Source organism: Engraulis encrasicolus, chromosome 3, assembly GCF_034702125.1.
Source record: "Engraulis encrasicolus isolate BLACKSEA-1 chromosome 3, IST_EnEncr_1.0, whole genome shotgun sequence".
Taxonomy (NCBI): domain Eukaryota; kingdom Metazoa; phylum Chordata; class Actinopteri; order Clupeiformes; family Engraulidae; genus Engraulis; species Engraulis encrasicolus.
This window is the reverse complement of record NC_085859.1, coordinates 49,895,380-49,916,424: the sequence shown is the minus strand read 5'-3', so window position 1 is coordinate 49,916,424 and position 21,045 is coordinate 49,895,380. Positions and strand designations below refer to the sequence as shown.

The 21,045-nt window shown below is 43.3% G+C and overlaps 1 protein-coding gene across 1 annotated transcript; it reads right to left on the bottom strand.

Annotated features, from left to right (window-relative positions):
* Positions 1 to 1,852: 1,852 nt before the first annotated feature.
* Positions 1,853 to 20,307, bottom strand: ascc2 (activating signal cointegrator 1 complex subunit 2). Its single transcript, XM_063195653.1, has 20 exons — positions 19,977 to 20,307; positions 19,412 to 19,517; positions 19,144 to 19,302; positions 18,303 to 18,476; positions 17,243 to 17,372; positions 16,820 to 16,887; positions 16,452 to 16,565; positions 13,619 to 13,731; positions 13,382 to 13,453; positions 13,087 to 13,191; positions 12,072 to 12,140; positions 10,399 to 10,473; positions 9,830 to 10,109; positions 9,150 to 9,346; positions 8,459 to 8,578; positions 6,974 to 7,067; positions 6,470 to 6,603; positions 5,392 to 5,482; positions 4,145 to 4,239; positions 1,853 to 2,301 (listed from the first exon to the last, which is right to left on the bottom strand). The coding sequence occupies exons 2-20, from the start codon at positions 19,496 to 19,498 to the stop codon at positions 2,130 to 2,132; spliced, it is 2,349 nt and encodes a 782-aa protein (XP_063051723.1). The 5' UTR covers positions 19,499 to 19,517; positions 19,977 to 20,307; the 3' UTR covers positions 1,853 to 2,129.
* Positions 20,308 to 21,045: the final 738 nt, after the last annotated feature.

Sequence of the window (21,045 nt, the reverse complement as noted above, 5' to 3'; positions counted from 1 at the left end):
CGCATGTTACCATGAAGGATGAGGTTCACGTCCTGTGTGACATCAGACATTGTCTGACTGAATGGAGAGAGAGCTGTGGACTACAAAGTCTCCACTCCACATCTTAAATAAGAGAAACCACTGTCATACAAAAGGGCAAAGTTTCCATTGCATAATTGTAAGACATTGCAGAGAAGCGCGTGTAAAGCGCACCAAGAATGTTCGACGTTATTGGGCATCCATAGCCGCTTTAAATATGCACAAACTCACAATGTCCATCATAGCGTTCCCCGTGACCCAAGTCAGCGTGGAGCATGCATTTTCATCATTGAGGTTTATTCTCCGCTTCTCCGCTTAGGTCGTCCCTAAATGACACAATTCTGGAGGATATTCTTTTCATCTGCTTGAATATACAGTTTGGAATGTAGGCTGACCCATTTGCACTTCCGTCTTTCTTGGTTAATTAACGTCAGTTAGGCCTATGGGAGTAATCAGCTGACAGGAACGAAATTAACCGTTCCGGGAACAGTATTTTTCTGTTCTAACCGGTTCGGGAACGTCAATTTATTGGTGGAACGCATAACCGGAAACGTTATAATTCCGTTTCTGTTCGGAACGGAACGTTTGGAAAAAAATAACGGTTCAAAGCCCTGCACCTTTCATCATCAATGTCAAGGCTAGAGGCCACAGGGAAGGACGGAAGGAAGTCGTTTGACTTGAACCCCAGAAGATTCTTCTTCTCCACACAGATGACCATCAGGGTCTACCACAGTAGTAGACCTGACCAGAGGGTTAATGACCCTAGAAGCTCATCACCCAGTTGGTACAGCGCCCCCCATAGGGGACCTAAGGTTTAACATATCCACAAGTACTGCATGGCAGGAGGTAGGCTACCTTGAAGCAATACTGCACCATTTCTGGAAATAAGCTAATTAATACGCTAAGTAATAATAACTAATAAGTTAAATGGTTGAGTTTTACCTTTGTCCTACCTCTGGCAATGCAAATTCTACCCCCGAGCCAGCATATGTAATTGAATTGTATTGAGACAAGCACCCATAAGATTCAATGATAATTCCTATCTTGGAACTATAAGCAACATCATCAAACTAAGAGAACGGCTGGCTGGAAGAACAGGAGGAAGGTAAAACTCAATAATTTCACTCAGTAATGTCAAAATTAGCTTATTTCCAGAAATGTTATCGCGGTATCGCTTAAAGAATATATGGTAACACTTTATTTTAGGGATACATCTATAAGCACTAATACATACAATGTTAGTGCCTGCATAAGTAACTTGTAAGGCATGTACTACGCAAACGTTAAGGCCTACAGTACTAAGTCCTTACTATGGTTAAATTGGTAATAAATCCCTTATTGTGCATGAACAAGACATTTGCGAATACATGCGTAACAAATGTTTGATTTTACTTTGTACATGCCTTACAAGTTACTTTCACAGGCACATTGTATGTATTAGTGCTAATAGATGTATCCCTAAAATAAAGTGTTACCAAATATATGACTACATCAGGATCAGGATCCAGCTTGGACCAGCTGTTGATTGTAAACTCTTCTGTTGATCACTAAAAGAAATGTTGCAAGAGCTATAGGTGTCTTGTCTGTCTGTTTTTTATGACTACCTTTTGTCACATGATTATCATGAAATCAAAAGCATATGCTCTTTGGCTTTGAGGATAAGGAAATTGAAAAGTAAGTGTAATTAAGCAATTTCCTACACAGTATATAGCGAAATGTTGACGAATGTGGCCGAACCATTGAAGTATTCATCTCATACTAACCAATTATAGGTAATTTTGGAAAGACAAAAAAAGAAAGAAAGAAAAAACAAACAACTCCAGATAGAAATCCGTAGAGCTGAATCATGAGTTTAATTAATCAGCCTCGTGTCCACTCAGGAGGCTCTGACAAGACTCTAGCGCCTCCCCGTGTTCTCCTACGGTACTGCATGTGGCGGCTCTCCCACAGGCAAGGCCTGCGTCCAGTACAGCGACACCTCTTTCACTGAAGCGAGTGATGTCACATCACGTCATTGAGGTTCATCTTCAGTCCATCTGTCAGTTAGTCTGTTCGGTTGTTCACCCTCCCACCTGTGTTCGTTCGGTGGGTGTGTGTGTGGTTGGGGGGCATCAGGAAGGTATCATGCCCTTGTTGCGCTTGCGGTCGGCCATGGAACGGCGGTTGTGGTTGGCCCCGCGGCTCTTGTTGGCCTCCTTCCTCCGGCGGTCCAGCACAGTCTCCAGCGTCTGGCCCTGGCCTTTTTGACGGCCCTCCACCTGGCTCGCCGGAGGGGGGCGGTACCTGGCCAGAGGTGAACACCAACATTACATTGCATTACATTACACTAAGCTGACACTTTTATCAAAAGCGACTTAGGGTGAATCCCATTACACCCCTTAGCCCTACGCCGATCCCCTTTGCCTCTATTTTGCGCGTCCACGTGTAGGCGTAGTGGCATCCCGATTCACGTTCAGACAGATGGGTAGGGGTTCGGCGAAGGGCTTTCATCCCCTCCGCGTGGAGATTTTCCGACACCTTACTCCATGGACGGAGTGCTTCGACAGATTTCCCTGAATGCATTGCGATTGCATTTTAAAATGGGCGGCAAACCGCAGCATCCACAACAGCACATGAGATTAAGTATTTTCACTGCAATTGTCGGTTTTAAAGTGGTAATAATTATAATATATATAATATATATAAAAGGAATAAAAGTTTAACATTGTCCTAATGTGTGATGGCCCTTTTCTCCGTGAAATGCACATGAAAAAAATCGCTATTAACGTCAACCTAATGCATGGAATTAGTGACAGCTATGACTGTGAGTGTCATTCCGTGATTGTTGAAGGGGCATCCTAATCCATAGGGGTTGCGTTTCAAGCCCTACACCTTGTGGCTTTGTTTGAAAGCACGAGGGGCAAGAGGAAGGCAAAGGGGTAGGGGTGGATATTAGTAATGGGAACGGCCCTTAGTTATTTACAAGGTATTGGTTACAGTCCCTGGAGCAATGTGGGGTGAGGTGCCTTGCTCATGGGCACTTCAGCCATGGATGGAGGTGTAGGGAGATAAGGGTGGGGGGTTCGAATCTGCAACCCTCTGATTTTAAGACCATCTCCTTAACCTAGGCCACGGCTGCCCCGATAATGATTAACACTACACTGAACACTATTCTGTAGCAAAACATTAAGACTACTATGCTGGTATGAGCCCTCAAAGTGCCGGTAGCTGACCAGAGGCTGACGCAAACAGAACCAGCACGTGATTATTGAAGATTACGATGCTGCACATATGGGCTTGCGTGCCCATGGGGCCCCAGGGTCAAGTCCGGGCAAGATCATGTCCCGACCCGACTTTCTTACTAATGTACTACCTCGTCATACTAAAGGCCCAAAAAAGGCCACAAGACATACTTAAGATGCTGAAGAATACGATGCTGAGGGGAGTGGCTACATATAATGTCCACGTTCGTGATGGAGCAGATTTGCAGCAGCAGCAGAAATGACCTCTTAACACATGCGCTTCAGCGTTATCACGTAGGCAGGTATTCTAGAGATAACTGGCACAAATCTGCTCAGTGTTGTTGAGTTTTGCTCAATCATAAACGTGGGTAATGACTACTACTATGCTGAAAGAGCACCAACAACATGAACACTACAGTAATAAGTGAACTAGACACTGACAACTCTGGTTGGCGCAGGCTTCAGAGTAGTGGTTCATCCTATGTTGACATTAGTTACTACATCCATTAGATACTAATAAAAGAGTGAGCTAAGTGTAATGTAATACATCCATTAGTGACCACATCCATTAGTAGTAATAATAAATAAAGGCTTTATTTGCAAAACGGTGTATCTCCATTTTATAGAATGTTGGGAAATTGTTGTTGTTTATTGTTGTTGTTATTGTATTGGGCTTCCATTGAAATGCATTGCAAAATGCATTTTATATAGCTCAAAAAAGTATGTTCTCAAAATATTTGAATGGTAAGAATTCACACATGGGTGATATGACCTCTAAACAGTCATTTCCAATAATAAAATGCAAAAGTCAAAAACTGGAGATACACCGTTTTGCAAATAAACCCTTCAAATATAGGTGGTGGTGTTAGTGGCAGTAAAGGTTCAAAGGAGCAACTAGGTCTCACCCTCTCCTGTGCTGCATGGCTGCCCTCCTGGCCTCCGCTCTCTCCCTCAGCACGGCAGGGTCCTGGATGAACAGATCCCTCTTCACCCCGCCATCCTGAAACACAACAGATTGGGTTATGTGTTCATGTTTAACCGATGTATTATGTTCATCATGTCTAACTGTTTAAATCAACACTTAACAACTCTAGTACAACAACTCTAATAGCAGGAGGTACAGTATATCACGAAAGTGAGTACACCCGTTGCAGTTATGGCAGATTTGTGAGTATATCTTTTCATGGGAAAGCCTTAAAAAATGTCACTTTGGACAATGTTTGGTGACCTTTTAACAACCTATTTAATCACTTAAATTTCTTGTTCACTCAGAAAAAAACAAAATACAGCCATTAATGTGTGAACATGTACCCACAAAAGTGAGTAAACCCCAGATTGAAATCCGGTAGAGAAGGGGCTGTTGGCTCAAATCGTCTCAAAATGAAAAGGGATTAAAAGGGAGGTCATCGGTGTGTGTTTCAACCTTTCTTTCCATTGAACTTTTACATTTTGAGTGTGCACCTGGCTTAAATAGATTGGTGTGAGATTTGAATGCAATCCTATGGAGAATATCATGATCTGTTTCAGTAGTCACAGTGCATGTTGACATGCATGTTTCTTTTAGGTGTATTTCAGATTGCCAATGTTGACAGCATTCATGCATCCCCTAACCATGTCAGTCCTACTACCATGCTTGGCTATTGAGAGGATTCACTTTTTTGTAAAACTCACTTGTTTACCACCACCCATGCTTGACACCATCTAAAGCAAATTTGTTTATCTTGGTCTCAAGAGAGATGAACAGACCAAGGATATGGGTCACTGGAACCATGTGGTGTGATCTGAAGAGACCAAGATAAACAAATTTACTTTCACCGGCTTTTGGGGTATGCCGACGTTAGATTACAGAGACTATGCTAGAGATTCTGCATATCATTCATTGGTAAGTGCCAGGTTCGCAGACAATGGATTGGGTCACTTATCCACCTCTATAGGAATTGCCTAATTTCACTGGGGAGTGATGTATCCCTTTAAGTAACAAATTTAAGACTTAGTCATTACTATTTTTGTGACAATTCAGTTTTAAATATGCTATGCATTAAAGGGTTAATACATTACTTAAGTCATTCTTCTATTACCACTCATGCACCATTATTGTTTATGTTAAGTGTTAACATGGTTTCTACAGAGGGTAAAAGCGTCAGTTTATTACCTTGCCATCCTCCTCATCCTCCTCTTCCAGCTCTACCTCTTTGTTCTGGGCCTTCTTGCTCATTTGGAGCACCAGTGGGGTGGTGAATGGTCTGTTGCAAACAGAGGATGGCTTAGTTAGTTCACATTTACATATTTGGGTCAAGGACATTTTTGGGTCATCAGGTGGTACAACCACAGCTAATGGATACATGTATTAGTAATTGGTAATTATTAATTTACTGCAATTAATATGCTTCTTAGATAACCCACACATGTATTCCATATGGACATCCATACAATACTACATACACTCAGAGAACTTAGAACACAGGGAGAAGATTCCCACTGATTGCCATTGTAGCTAGTTAGCTTTGCATGCATGCAGTTCCTATGGAGTGTCCACTAGTTGGCGAGCGTAAGTCTTTCATGTGGGATAATGTATGGAATGGAAAGCGGATCCCACATGCTAAATACATTGCTACTGCAATTTCCAGTCACAAATCTCATCAACAAAACATTCCTGGTAAGCACTATGGCTGGTGTTTAACAATAGGCTGTATTGACAAATCTTTCAGGTGAGTAGTTTTACAGCAGGGAAGAAGATTTCGACCTGTACTCGCTAGCATCCCGCTAATGTTTATGGGTTTGGCCTCATAAAAATTGAGCTTTGTGACCCAGTACATAATAATCTAGTGGTGCAAAATAATCGAAAAGCTACTTAAATGAGGTCTTATTGTTTCTAGCTTCGAACTGAATATTAATATGTCAGGGCAAAAAATGATTGAAAATCACAAAAAATTATAATAGTAGAAAACTCCATTGACACCCATTCATTTTGCACTCAGGTTGGATTAGGGTTAGCCAGTTGTGGCTAGTAGCTAGTTCCATGAGTGAACACCCCCTGATACACTGTACATGTATTTAAAATGTCCTGGTTTTACCGGTCCAATTTAGACAATAACCTGGTTATGAAGAGGTAAAACCAGGTCATTTTGAATATGCGGCACTGGATTTTAGCTTCTGAATCCAGGTTGCCAATCCCTGCACGCACCCATGCACACGCAAGCACGCACGCACACACACGCACACACACGCACCTGCGGTTCAGAAGGTCGTCATCGTCATCAAGGTCGTTGGCTCCCACCTGGTTGAGGTCGTACGTGTCATCGTACTCGTCATCGTAGACGTCCAATGGGAAGTCGGCCCCGGCCTCACCTGGCCCCACCAGCACCTGTCAGGATAGGAAGAGGTGAGTGGCATCAGGTAGACTCTACATGTGCATTCCATTATTCAACTCCCGCCCTCGACCTGCGCTTGTGCTCACGCTTCGCTGCTGCCCCGCCTGCAGCCTAGCCAATAATTTTGGGGGATTTTTCAGTCATTCAACATCCCGATTGCAAATGAGAAAATGACCTTTGAATTGTGCTTTTGCGACACATTGAATGAAACTTCTGCCGTCAATGGCATCTTGTGACGTCATCACGAGGCCACAAGCACAAGGGAGTACGGGAGTTTGGATAATGGAAAGATCCCATCACATGAGCATTGCATTGACACAACCTTGTGGTATAGAGCGCTTGAGGCATAGGGCCTTAACCCACCTCATCCACTACCGTCTCGTAGGCCAGGTAGCGGGCCTTCTGATCCGAGATGTGCTGCTTGTCATCCAGCAGGCTCTGCACGCTCTGGCCCTTCCTGTGGAGGGTAGGGGATGATGGGAGGGAGGTCAGGGGCACAGGTCAGTCAACGGGATCAACCAGAATTATTTCCTGCTTCAGGACACCTATTAGCAGAGTTAGTTATTCTGTAGGATAACTTAACCAGGTTTATCATCACTTAACCATGTTCTTGGAATGAAGTTAAACATGCTTAGTTTTTTGTTTGCTTGTTCTTTTTTTCCATTTTTAAAAAAAGTCTTATTTGCAGAAATCCCATTCCCTTCTTAAAATTCAACAGAAAAGGGGAATGACCATGCTATACCCCCACTGCTACATTGAGTTCATCATGTCATAACGAGTGAAAAACATGTTTATATTTTAATAGCTTATACACTCACCGGCCACTTCATTAGGAACACCTCTCTAATGCTGGGTTGGACCTTCAGAACTGCCTGCAACAATACTTGGGTAGGCTGTGGCATTCCAACAAAGATAAATTGGTACTAATTGGCCCCAATTGTGCTAAGAAAATATCCTTATGCCATTATATCCCCAGCCTGAAACGCTAATGTAAGGCAGGGTTGACCCATGTTTTCATGTTGTTGACGCCCAATTCTGACCATTCCACCTGAGTGTTGCAGTGGATATCAAGACTCATTAGACCAGGCAACATTTTTCCCATCTTCTAGTGTCGTTTATGAAGAGCCTGTCCAAATTGTTGCCTCATTTTCCCACTTAGCTGACAGGAGTGGCACCAAATGTGGTTTTCTGCTGCAATTACTACTACTACTAGTTTTCTGCTGCTATAGCCCATTTGCCTCAAGATTTGATGTGCTGTGTAATCAGGGATTCTCTTCTGCATATCTCAGTTGTAATGAATGGTTATTTGACTCCATGTTGCCTTTGTATCAGCTCAAACCAGTCTGGCAATTTCCCTCTGACCTCTGCCATCAACAAGGCATTTTTTGCCCACAGAATCACTGCTCACTGCATTTTTTTTCTTCATACCATTCTTTGTAAACCCTAGACATGGTTGTGAGTGAATATCCCAGTAGATCAGTATTTTCTGAAATAATCAAATCAAGCCCTTTCGGCTTGACAGTCATGCCATCTTCAAAGTCATTTAAATAACCTTTCTTCCCCATTATGATGCTCGGTTTCAAATGCATCAGATCATCTCAACCATATCTACATGCACAAATGCATTGAGTTGCCCACATGTGATTGGTTGATCAGAAATTTGCCTCAATGAGCAGATGTAGCAGGTGTTCCTAATGTAGTGAGTGTATATCACTACGCCAAACAATTACTGGATATTTACACACACAAGCATTCACGATCTGCATCCAGATTTTGCAGCTTGCAACAGTACACAATATCCTCTTCACACTCTTCACAACTGGATAAGGTGAGCAACGGGAGACTCACTTCTTCCCCTTCCAGACGCGGGACATGTCCACTTGATCCCTTTTGAACACGTCAAACTCGTCGTCATCAAACACGTTGGACCTGCTGTCAAGCACAGGAGGAAGCTCCTCTCTCACTGGCCTGGAAAAGGTCAACACAAACAAACAAACAATTTAGTAATAATAAACATCCACACTGAACAAAAAAATGCAGGCTCATTATATGAGCAATCTGTTACTAGTGCTTTTTGCAGAGCTTTCAGAGCTTTAAAATGCCTCATTTTAACCAAGGAAACTAATCATAAATGCACAATATAATGGAATATCGCATATCAACACATTTTGACACATTGATTTATGGTACAAAAGGAAATGAATTTGGCTTTTGCTAAAAATGTAAGGACAGATGTAAAGACAGAATGTAAAGATCAGATCCAAAAGGGTGTGTTGGGCTGCCAGGCTTTGAAGAAGGAGCTTCTGGGGTACCAAGCTGGGGGCTCGTTCTGACCACTTCACCAAAGCTGGCATGGCCGTCACATCAGAGTACACCCACAATCCAAGTGCTGTGTATGTGTGTGTATGCGTGCGAGTAAGGGTGTGAGGGTGTGTGTTCAGTGCTCACCTGGGCGTTGTGTGGTACATCCTGTTTATGTGTGCATGTGCATGCATGCATATTTTTGTTTGCTTGTGTGTGTGTGTGCAGTGGTCCGCACCTGGGCATGGCTCTGTCCAGCTTGTCCAGGGCAGGGCTGAGGCGTCCCTCCAGGATGTTGTTGATGACCAGCTCTGAGTTGTAGCCGTACTCCTCCAGGCAGGCCAGCACAAAGCCCTCCCCCAGGTCCGGCAGCAGGTCCCGGATACAGGTCAAGAGAGACTCCAGCTCCCCGGAACTCACCGTGCACATTGCCCCCTGCAGGTAATGAGGCAGACGTGCAACCATGAGTGTCTTTTAAACCCCTACATATTCAGCAGACTAACCCAAAGAGTTTAGCCACAGCACATACACAGATATCTTGCCCTAAACACACTTGCAAACAACCGGAATCACAACTACTATCACATTGTATAAGTCATATATACTTACAAGAATATGGAGATCCTAAAAGAAGAATTTCAAATTCCTAAACAGGGCTCAAGAAAAGTGGCTAATACATTGGCTTTGGGCCAGCTACTGTTTTTCAAAAGATTGACCGGCCTAAAACAGTAACTATAACTGTAAGTATGTAACGGGTAACATCTCGTCATGCTGAGAAAAAGAAAAAACATTTTTTAACCGTGTCAAAAATCTGTGAATTTATGAAGAAAAACACTAATGGCCATCTTGGCAAGCCGAAAAAAAATAGAGAAATAAATTGTGACTACGTTTAAGACACCTTCCAACAGACAGACTCACATTATCTCCTTTCCGAGGGAAGTCCACCACTGCTGATGATGGTCCAGCTTCGGCTCCCTCCACCTCTCTCCTTTCAGAGGCAAAGTCATCCCCCCAGGCAGCCCCTGCTCCAGCCACAGCATCAGCACCGACTCCAGTTCCAGCTCTAGCCCTGGCTCCTTTGGCTGCTGCTGCTGCTGCAGAGGAGGGTGTGGGCGTGGGCCGCTTGCCCCTCTTCTTGCCCACGCTGTCCCAGGCACTGTCCACCGCCTGGAGGAGGTAGGAGGTGCGCGTCTCGTCTCTGGAGGGGAGGGAGTGGGGTTAAGGAGAACAGGTGCACAGTATGGTGGTGCAGTAGAAGTTTGAGCTCAGGGGGTTATTGTTACTTAGCCTGACTCTCGACAGACCCTTGTGTATTTCCGCTAAGCTTTGTGAGCTCACACGAAGGCCTGGAAGACCTTCGAATTCGCCCTGCTCCCAAACCAAAATGCAGAGGAACCAATCCGGATCACATGATTTTCAAAGATGTGATGTAGTCAAATTTTAAATGTAGGATTTTGTAGAGCAGAAGAGAGGTTTTGTAAGGATACAGAATTGGGGAGACCTGCTGTAGGAGACTGATGTCATCTGCTAGTGGGAACTGCTCGTCATAGTCCGCCAGAAACCTGATGAAATCAAATGCATCAAAGTAGACAAGGGTCAATATATTACAACATAGTTAACACACGCTTGTAACCAAAACGACTTACAGTCAGGGTTGCCAGATGTGACAAATGATTTCCAGCCAAATAAATACTCAAAAACTACCTGGAGGCATTACATTCTGCTCAATTTGAAATAAATTCCATTGATTTATATGCCCATAAATACACAGAAAAATTGGCCCACTATTTTTGTTTTTCACCCACAGAAATTCATCCTAAACAGTCCAATTAGGCGGGAAATTCTACACAAAAATCTACATTGAACAGCAAATAACCAAGAAAATAAAGAGAAGGCACTGAATGATAAAGAGAAGGCACTGAATTATAAAGTGCTACCAAACTATTGGCCTATTCTTGTACTTGTACATGAATATTTTTGAAAACGCATTGATTTAGGCCAAGGGCTCCCAAACTTCACCATCGCAAGGCCCCCCACATACCGGTATATTCCAGCCAAGGCCCCCCTTACATGGGTCATGCTACAGTATTTTTCTTTTCATCCCCTTTCACAATCATAGTCTAGGTCTGTTAGTCAGTGCCTCACTGTGATATATAAACACAAACAGTTAATATTGTACCCAGAACCAGAACAGGTGTGGCTAATTAAGGGAGCCATGGAACACTGAGGAGTAACTGACAGTTTTTTTGAATTTTAGAACTCTGGTGTAGAATATTCAACCACTGCTTGCTGTGAGGACTAATTAGTTAGTTGCTGGGCCTAGTGAGTCAACCAGAACAGGTGTTGCCAATAAAGGGTTCTGACATTTACTCTTCAGTGTTCATTACCTAAGGCGCTGTTTCCACGTAGCTGGATATTTTTTTCTAATGGTTGCATTGGTTTTGGCCTTCCGTTTCCACGTAGCAGATATTTAAAATCCAGGTATAAAAAGCATGAGAAAAAAATATCCTATTTAGGGGGCTGAAACGCATTTGTTACAATGGAGGATTTATTTTTATCCACATGTTGCGTTTACACCTAAACAGGAGAGAAAAAATATCCACATATATAAAATATCCAGCTACGTGGAAACAGCACCTTAGATTATGCTATTTTTACTACAACTGCTAAGCTCTGGCCCAAAAGGCAAGCCCACGTTAAGCATTTTCTACGAGAATGCATTCTAGATTAAATATATAATTTTGTTGTGCTATACTTTTCCTGCCAACCTGCCACGGTCCCCCAAGCACCCCTTCGTAGCCCCCGTCCCCCAATTTGAAAACCACTGGTTTAGGCCTCTCGTTTACACATCAGCGGAGTTTAAAGAACGCACATTTCAAGACTGTTTAAAAAAATATCCCATTTAGGGGGCTAAATGCACCTGTAACAGTGGAGTTTTTATCTTTATTCACATGTTGTGTCTACACATATTTTTAAAATATGCGCATATGTCACCAGCACCTCAGTTACAACCGTACGGAGACATCCATACAACTGTGATCATGTCAGCTTTGTTATACAAGCAGACAAAATCCCACATCGACCCAATCACAGCCCTTACCCTCCTATCCCCTCACACCACTTCTAAATTCAACACACAACAACCCTTCCAGTTCATTACCTTTTCTCTTGAATAAAATTTGTGAAATTCTGAAGCAAATCCTCCACATATGACAGCGTGTTGTCAGCTCTGCAAGTCAATGCAAAAAAAAACACATTAGAAACATTTAAACATGAGGGAACTCCATCATCATAATCATAAAACAACACTGACAGTCAAAGGAAGTCACTTACAAAACAGAAACCCAATCAAAATTTAATCATAAAAATGAAAGTCACAGATACAAAAACAAGTCCCACCTTAACACAAGATTTTTAGTAATCCCAAATCGTTTCTTACCTTCACATAACATTTCAGAACAACAAGCATAGTAAAATATAGTATTTAAAAGTGTGTGTGTCCCGCACCCCTCCAGTATGGGTTATAGGCAGGTGTGCTGTAGCAGCAGGTGTGTGTGTGTGTGTGTGTGTGTGTGTGTGTGTGTGTGTGTGCGCGTGTTTGTGTGTCTGTGTCTGTGTCTGTGTCTGTGTCTGTGTCTGTGTCTGTGTCTGTGTCTGTCCCTCACCCCTCCAGTATGGGCTGTAGGCTGGTGTGTGTGTGTGTGTGTGTGCGCGTGTGCGTGTGCGTCTGCGTGTGCGTCTGCGTCTGTGTCTCACCCCTCCAGTATGGGCTGTAGGCAGGTGTGTGTGTGTGTGTGTGTGTGTGTGTGTGTGTGTGTGCCAGTGGGTCTGTGTGTGTCCCTCACCCCTCCAGTATGGACTATAGGCAGGTGTGCTATAGCAGCAGGTGTGTGTGTGTGTGTGTGTGTGTGTGTGTGTGTGTGTGTGTGTGTGTGTGTGTGTGTGTGTGTGTGTGTGTGTGCCAGTGGGTCTGTGTGTGTCCCTCACCCCTCCAGTATGGACTATAGGCAGGTGTGCTATAGCAGCAGGTGTGTGTGTGTGTGTGTGTGTGTGTGTGTGTGTGTGTGTGTGTGTGTGTGTGTGTGTGTGTGTGTGTGTGTGTGTGTGTGTGTGTGTGTGTGTGTGTGTGTGTGTGTGTGTGTGTGTGTGTGTGTGTGTGTGTGTGAGTCCCTCACCCCTCCAGTATGGGTTGCAGGCAGGTGTGCTGTAGCAGCAGGTGTGCGATCTCCACCATCCTCTTGCGGGAGTGGCACAGTCGCGTCCACACCTCCTCCTGAACACTGAGGAAACCATGCAGCAAAACAACACCAAGTGAGCACGGCGTGTGTATGAGCAAGTGAGAATAGTTAAGTAATAAGAAATACAGAGAGAGAGAGAAAGAGAGAGAGAGAGAGAGAGAGAGAGAGAGAGAGAGAGAGAGAGAGAGAGAGAGAGAGAGAGAGAGAGAGAGTTTATGTATATTCAGTTTACCTTCGGTCAAAATTCCTCTTTTTCACAGCTTTCTCCAAGTCAGGAACGATCAGCTCATAAAATGAAGATAGTCTAAGAAGAGGGGAGATAGTGGGGAAAGACTCTTACTGGGACTCGTTGAGCTCAACATAACAACAAATGTTCTTTCACAAAAAAAACAACTACTGCATATAGTGTCTCAGTACATAAAGCAGTAGTACAGCCGAGTGAACCCACGGTCTCCCTTTCATGATATACCTGCTGAGGAAGCCGTGAGAGCGGAATGTTTGGCAGGCAGCAGGGAAGATATCCAGGAAGGAGTGGAGCGTGGAACACGTGTCACACATGTACACCATCAGATCCATCAGGTCCTACACACACACACACACGTCATAGGAGTGGAGTGTGGAACACAAGTCTCATGTACACGATCAGATCCACAAGGACATACACAGACACACACGTTACAATTTTCTAAAATAAATCTAGTCAAGTTCAATTTACATACCCGGTAAGTAAAAATCACCTAATAACTAGCACTTTTGAACTATAACTTGCAACTAGAACTTACTTAAACTATTTAAGACTTGTATTAGGACATTTGTTCATGGGGCTCTTATTGGGGCAAGTCATTTTTGTCTTGGTGAGATGAAAGTGAAAGTGAAGTGAAAGTCCAAATGGAAAACTCCAACTCCCATTGACATTGTGACACAGCAGCACTCCACAGCACACAAGTGAACACTGCACACTGCACACAATGAAATTGCATGTATGCCTCACCCGTGCAAGATAAGCTGAGAGTGAGAGTTATAGTTCATAAGTACTACCTCTTAGGCAGTGGTGGACAGTAACGAAGTAAATGTAATTCGTTACTGTACTTAAGTAACATTTTCATACTTTCATACTTTACTCAAGTATTTTTATTTGGTAAGACTTTATACTTTTACTTCACTACATTTCAAAGCGAAATTTAGTACTTTCACTTCGTTACATTTACAGAAACACTCGTTCCTTACTCGTTCCTTTTTTTATTTAAGGCCATACACGGCAGGTGAATTCATTAATTTGTAATGCCCTGGTCATGAAATCTGAGATTTCACGCTGGTGTGAAGAAAGTGAAACTGAATCCGATTGGCAGACTCGGAGATTCGTCATTGTGATTGGTTGTAATGTGTCACGTGACAACAAGCTCTACTGTTATTATTTTTAGAAGGGAAACAAGCAGAGCCAGACCACTGATATGTCCACTGTTGCGACTTGTGAGACGAATTGAAATAAGAAGAAACGGTACTTAGCCTACTAGTAACATGCGGAAAGCACAACAAAACAATAAAGCAGGTGACAATAACGTTGTTAGAGTGTATTAATCTGCACGTCGTATTCGTTGTGTGAGGGGGGAGAGCTCGCAGGCTGCACTCGCCTGACACCAAGACGACATTTGTTAAATAGGCTTCGCGTTTGAACTGAATAATTAGCGAATTGATACTTATTTAATGTACTGCTTATTTGACTTACTGTGCTATATCTGTGTTGTGGCTTACAATAGAGTCACATAATTGCCGCTTTTGTAGCGTGTTGGTTTCTTGAGTCAAGTGCCTAAACATGCTGCTTATTCCAAACCATCCAGGCGCACAACTCCGTGATAGCCTTCTTTCCCCTCAATACATTGCAGTATTTTCTGAAGTAGTTGGGGATATAAATTACTTGTCTAATAGACTCCCCTGTTAACAAAAAAAATATTTGCTTCAACATTATGAAAAAAAGGCTTGTGTAAAGGGTTTGTATAGGTCTACATGAGGATTGCCTTGGCCACCACATGTTGCAAAGTGAGGCTGCATGCAACATGTAGCCTATCCTTTCCCTAAAGTCAAGTCAATAGGCTACAGTGGATATAAAAAGCACTGACAATACCACCAAAGTGAGGTTGTAAAAAAACAACAGTAACAAAGTTTTTTTTAAAAAGTGGACTTTGGCTAAATAGGCCTATTGGCCCAGTGATGTGCACGGGCACAAAAGGCTTTTTCATGACAGATAAGTGTTCCAATGAAGTTGTATCAAGTAGGCTATTGCAAATCATTGGCATCTTGCAAATAGAGACCATTAGGCTACAAGTATATGAAGATGTTCCTATCTTTAAAGGTAGCTTAGAATTGCAAGAGGTCTGTTTGTCCATACATAGGCCTAAGCCGACCTTAACATAACCAAACACTACATAATAATAATAATAATTATTATTATTATAATTATAATAACAATAATAATAAGAAGAAGAATAGGTCTACCAAAACCATAATTATAACAAAAATTAGACATAAAGTACTTTATAGGCTACTCTAACTCCTTGCTGTCACAAATAAGTAGGCCTATACTGCACTGTAGGCCTACGGCTGGGAGGTATTGTAGTAGTTGTTCTAATAGGCATGTAATACATTTCAGCCTAATCATTCTTAATACTAAGGACCCTTTCATGTGTTATTTTGGGCATGTTAGGGTCAGTATTAAATGTTTAGAGAGGTAAAAATGAACTTCTGATGCTATAACATCCATGGACTTACTCCACAGTGTTTCTGAGGCCTGTTATGGCCTAGTTCTAACATGTTGGTAGGCCTATAGCCTATGCAAATCAGAGGATAGTTAATTAGATATGACCAAACTAGGCCTACAACACTTAAATATTAAAATTGCACCAAAGGCTTCATTTTTAAGTTTTTACTTTTTACTTTTAATACTTAAGTATTTTTGACGGCAGATACTTTTGTACTTCTACTCAAGTAAAGAAGTGAGGTGAATACTTTTACTTTTACTTGAGTAGTTTTCAATGCAAGGTAACTGTACTTTTACTCAAGTACATAACTGGTGTACTTCGTCCACCACTGCTCTTAGTTGATTTTTACTTTGATTGACTAGAAGTTTTTACTTGAGCCAAGAAAAATCAACTTGCTACGATATCATATCGAGCTAAAGGAGTAGGAGAGAGTGGAACATAGAGCAGGCATCACACATTAGGTCCATCAGGTCCTACACACACTGACACACACAGACACAAAGACACAGACACAAACACACAGAGACACAAACACACGCCACTGACCTGTTGGGGCATGGTGATGAGGTTGGGGCGTCCGTGGGAGTTCAGCTTCAGAGGCTCAACGGCAATCGCTCCCTCAGACTGAAGGCCACACCTCTCCAGCACTGTGTCTAGCACCTGCACGCACACACATACACACACGTTGACACACACACACACACGTTGACACACACACACACACGTTGACACACACACACACACACACACACACACACACACACACACACACACACACACACACACACACACACACACACACACACACACACACACACACACACACACACGAAGCCAATACAATAGTGGCATTAGCCGTCATTGCACCAACCTGACGTATGCTACTACTAAAAAGTCATTATGCGCATTCCTACCTGGAGGATAGAGGGGACCGTCTCATTCAGGTCACCGTAGTATGAAGGCTGCTGTGTGAAAATGTTTTCTGCAAAACAACAAATGAGACAACAGCTATGTCTTCATCTGTGCCAAAGCTGTCATTTCACCAAGCATCATACAGTAATAATAAATCAATGCCAAGCTGCCATTTCAAAACACATCATCATTGCTACCAACCAGGGCTCTAATTTAACTTTTTTCAACACCAGCCAAAATGGCTAGTGGATGTTAATCTCATCAGCCAAACACACACCCAATAATGTGTCAAGGTGGCTAGTAAGTTGGTCTTTTCTACCAGCCAAACTGAAATGTCACCAGCATTTGGCCAGTTGGCTAGTGTTAATTTAGAGCCCTGCTACCAACCAATTTAAATGTCACACACTCATGCCATTGCTACCAACCAATCATCTTCTGAAGGAGCTGGGCATTGCCCTTCCCAAAGAGTACGCAGAGGTCCATGATCTTTGGAATGTCAAACAGGAAGTTGTTGTAGATGATCTCTCCAAACACTTCCGGGGTGATGAAGCTTTCCTGGTGGGTGGGAAATGAAGAGTGCAAGTCCATCTTTGTCCTCCCACCCCAAAATATAATGTAATTCAAAGGTCAAGGTGTCATTTAAAAGTCGGAATGTTTAATGGGAGAAATCCCACAAAGAGTTGCTCTAAGGTGGTTGACAGCTGGGGAGAGGTGGGGTGACATTGAGGTCAGAGGACTCAGAAAAAGATGGAGGGGGGGGGGCATTAAGGTTTAAGTGGCCATTAAGGTTTTCCAGTACAGTATAGCACTACTGCTATCTAAAAAGAACACAAGGCCTGACGTTGGACTACTTGTGTGTGGGCGTTTACAGTTGACCAGTAGAGTACAGTAGAAATACAATAGAAATGCTTTCTTTTAAAAGGACATGGGCCCTCGCCTAGGCTCAAATGGCTGAGGGACTGACTGTTATATGAGTACATGAAAGTCCTTGTGCACAAGCCCTCAGTAGTTCAGGTGCAGGTGCGAGGCAGGAAAACTTGATCAAAGAATAAAATTCAGAGGACACCACGCGTTTCGCAAGACGCACTGGGCGAAATGCGTTGTTCGCTCCAAAAAATTTAAAAAAGAACAGAATTCAGTGTGCGGTGTCTGCTGAGGTTTAAGCACTGACAGTTATGTCGAAGTCCGACCACGGTGCAACTCTGGCCCGAGGTGGTTTCCGATTCCTCCCCCTTCTCTCTCTACCCCATTGTGTATTGTAAAATGTGTTAAATCTTTGTTTTATCATGTCATAGGCAATACAACTTGCCTGGTGTTTACCTCCCCCTACCGACAAAAACATCCCCATTGGGCACAATAAAGTTAACTAATTACTTTCCTGTCTCGACTCACTGTCCTCTCATTAAGCAAGAAAATGAACAAAACAAAACAAAACAAAACAAACAGATCAATCAATAAATAAAATAAAACGACACGCGGCCTGACCTTGGACTCCTTGTGCGTGGCCATTCTGAGGAAGACCATGAAGACGGCGCGGTGTATGGTGCGCTGCATGTCGGCCACAGCGGGGGAGGCCACAGGCAGCTCCATGTCCAAGGAGCGCGGGGCGCAACTCAGGTATGAGTCCAGGCATCTCTGCAGAGACTCATCAAACACCACCTGTGTAGTGGCAGTGTTTATAATATATTATATATATATATATATAGAATGGGTTTAGTCATTATAGTTCCTCATATCCTTTCATGTTGCTTTTGACCTTGTGATACAAACCTGGATGTCATTGATGATCTGTGTTTTATTCCGTATCTCGCAAATACACAATTTAAAAGTCATTCTCTCATTTGCAATCGGGATGAAAAATCCAAACCGTCAGCTTATTTTGCTGTAGGGGTTTAGCTCGTTGGGCTAATTCTGCCTAGGTTGACAGCAAGGAAACTTGTTTTCTTGACGCAGGCGGGCGACACTGAGGAAAGAGGCCACATGCAACTGGAAAGGACATTATGATCTATAATGATTTGTACCCAATGTACTGCATCACCTGTGTGTGTGAATCATAGGCAACATCTCATTAGCCTTCCTCCACCAGTGCTTCCTCCGTCCTCTCTGGCCCAGCTTTGCTCAATCAGTATCATTGAAGGCATCTCAATTCGATATGTTTTTCATTCAATATCACACACAAACAAAATACAGAAGTTACTCTCTGATTTTCTATCAGACTATTGAACTATTGGGCAACACCGGGCCATGAGGATGGATGAAACGACCAGAGGAAGGAATTGAGAGACACCCGTATAGATGTTAAACTGCAAATGCAGGGTAGGCCTACCTGGCACCAGAATTTGTCGTGGGGCAGTGACAGTAACCAATCCAAATCCTCAGATATGAACTGAGCTTGTTCCAGGTACTCCTCGATCTGTGCTGAAGAGTTCTGCTCAGGAGGGGGCTTGTATGCAATGAAGCAACGCTCTTCCTTGCGATCTGGGTGCTGTATACAACAAGCAAACAACAAACAAACAAATAAATAACCAATACTGCGACTCCAGCCTTTCGAGAATATTCGTCGCACATCGTGGTTGTCTATATCTGGAACTTACCAATGCAGGCAGCGTTTGCTCCCGCCCCATTGGCCCCACTATTTCGGTGACATGTTGCTCATCCAGGGGCACTTTGGCGCACGCCATGAGCAGGTGGACAGTTTATCTAGGGTGGAGCAGGAGAGAGAAAGAGGTGACTTACAGGCTACATTGAAACGTGTGGCCATTAATGGCATTATTATAGACGTCTTTCTACCCAACTCTGCCCTTTTTTAAGTTGGCTTAACCTACCTGTCACTTTACGCAACCACGGCCTTTATCTAATGTCGACTCTTTGAAAATATAACTCAACTGGTGACAACGCCATGGTTTGTGGTGACAGTTTGTCAACCACAAGGTGTAGCCTATCCACTTCATTTGCCACTAGGTTAGCCATCATATCGACAGATAACGTGGTGACTGCTGCTTGCAGTGTGAGGTACACCGTGCTGACTCCACACGGAAAAATGGCTGTGTGCAGTCTAACATAGCGGTGTATTTGGATTTGGGCTTCAATTTCTGAACGTTACCATACAACACAGATTTTGAAATAGTTGTTCAGTACAACTCGTGTCAAAAAACCTACCTCAGTAAAGAGAACGGATAGATGTCCCTCTCGTTTTTCAAGACATTACATCAGCAGTTCAGTGGTATTTGGAGAGGAGCCACCGAAAGAATATGCCCTGCCACCGGCTGTCAACTTTCTTTTCTGTCGTGTCCACTCTTCTGTGCTATGTTGCTATCAGATAGCGCGAGTTTATGCAGACTGTCAACCACCATCCGAGTTAACACTCGTGTAAACAATAGACTGCCTTGGTTATTATCTCCGTTGAGGTAAAATAAGAACGTGTAATATCGAAATCACGGTAATGTAGCACAAGTTTAGTGTAAACGTGTAATTTACTAGGTACGAAAACTTCCGTTTTAGACTCTTGTTTTCTCTAAAATTCCAACAGCTGAAACGCCACTGAGTAATGTACCACCACCTACTGGATTGGAGTGCAAAGTACAGTCTCGAGGTGGTTCCATAGGTGTGTGGTTCCATAACCCAATGTCAGAAAAATCTCCATTGGTAAAAGACTTCTAGTGGAGGACAGGTCCAGTGTTAACCAGTGTTTTGTGATAGAGAGAGAGAGAAAGAAAGAGAAAGAGAAAGAGAGATTTTGTCAATGTCTTGCAGGCCTATATATGCTAGTGTAAACTGCACATTTGAGTGAAGTAAAGTGAAAGCCCATTGGGAAACTCCAACTCCCATTGTCATTGTGACACAGCACTCCACAGCACACAAGTGAACACTGCACACAACGAAATTGCATTTATGCCTCACCTGTGCAAGGGGGCAGCCCTCAATGGCGCCCCTAGGGAGTAGTGCGGCGGGATGGTTCCATGCTCAGGGTACCTCAGTCATACCCGGGCGCCGCCCTAGCGGTGAAGCAGCGCATTCGGCGAGTTCTGAGGTCTATGGCAATCAGGGTACCTCAGTCATGGAGGAGGATGGGGGAGAGCACTTGATTACACCCCCCACCAACCTGGCGGTTCGGGAGTCGAACCGGTAACCTTTGGGCTCCAAGTATGACGCCCTAACCCCTGACTGCCCCTTACAAATGACTGCCCAAACTGGTCAAACGCAATTTTAAACCGGTTACATAGATTTT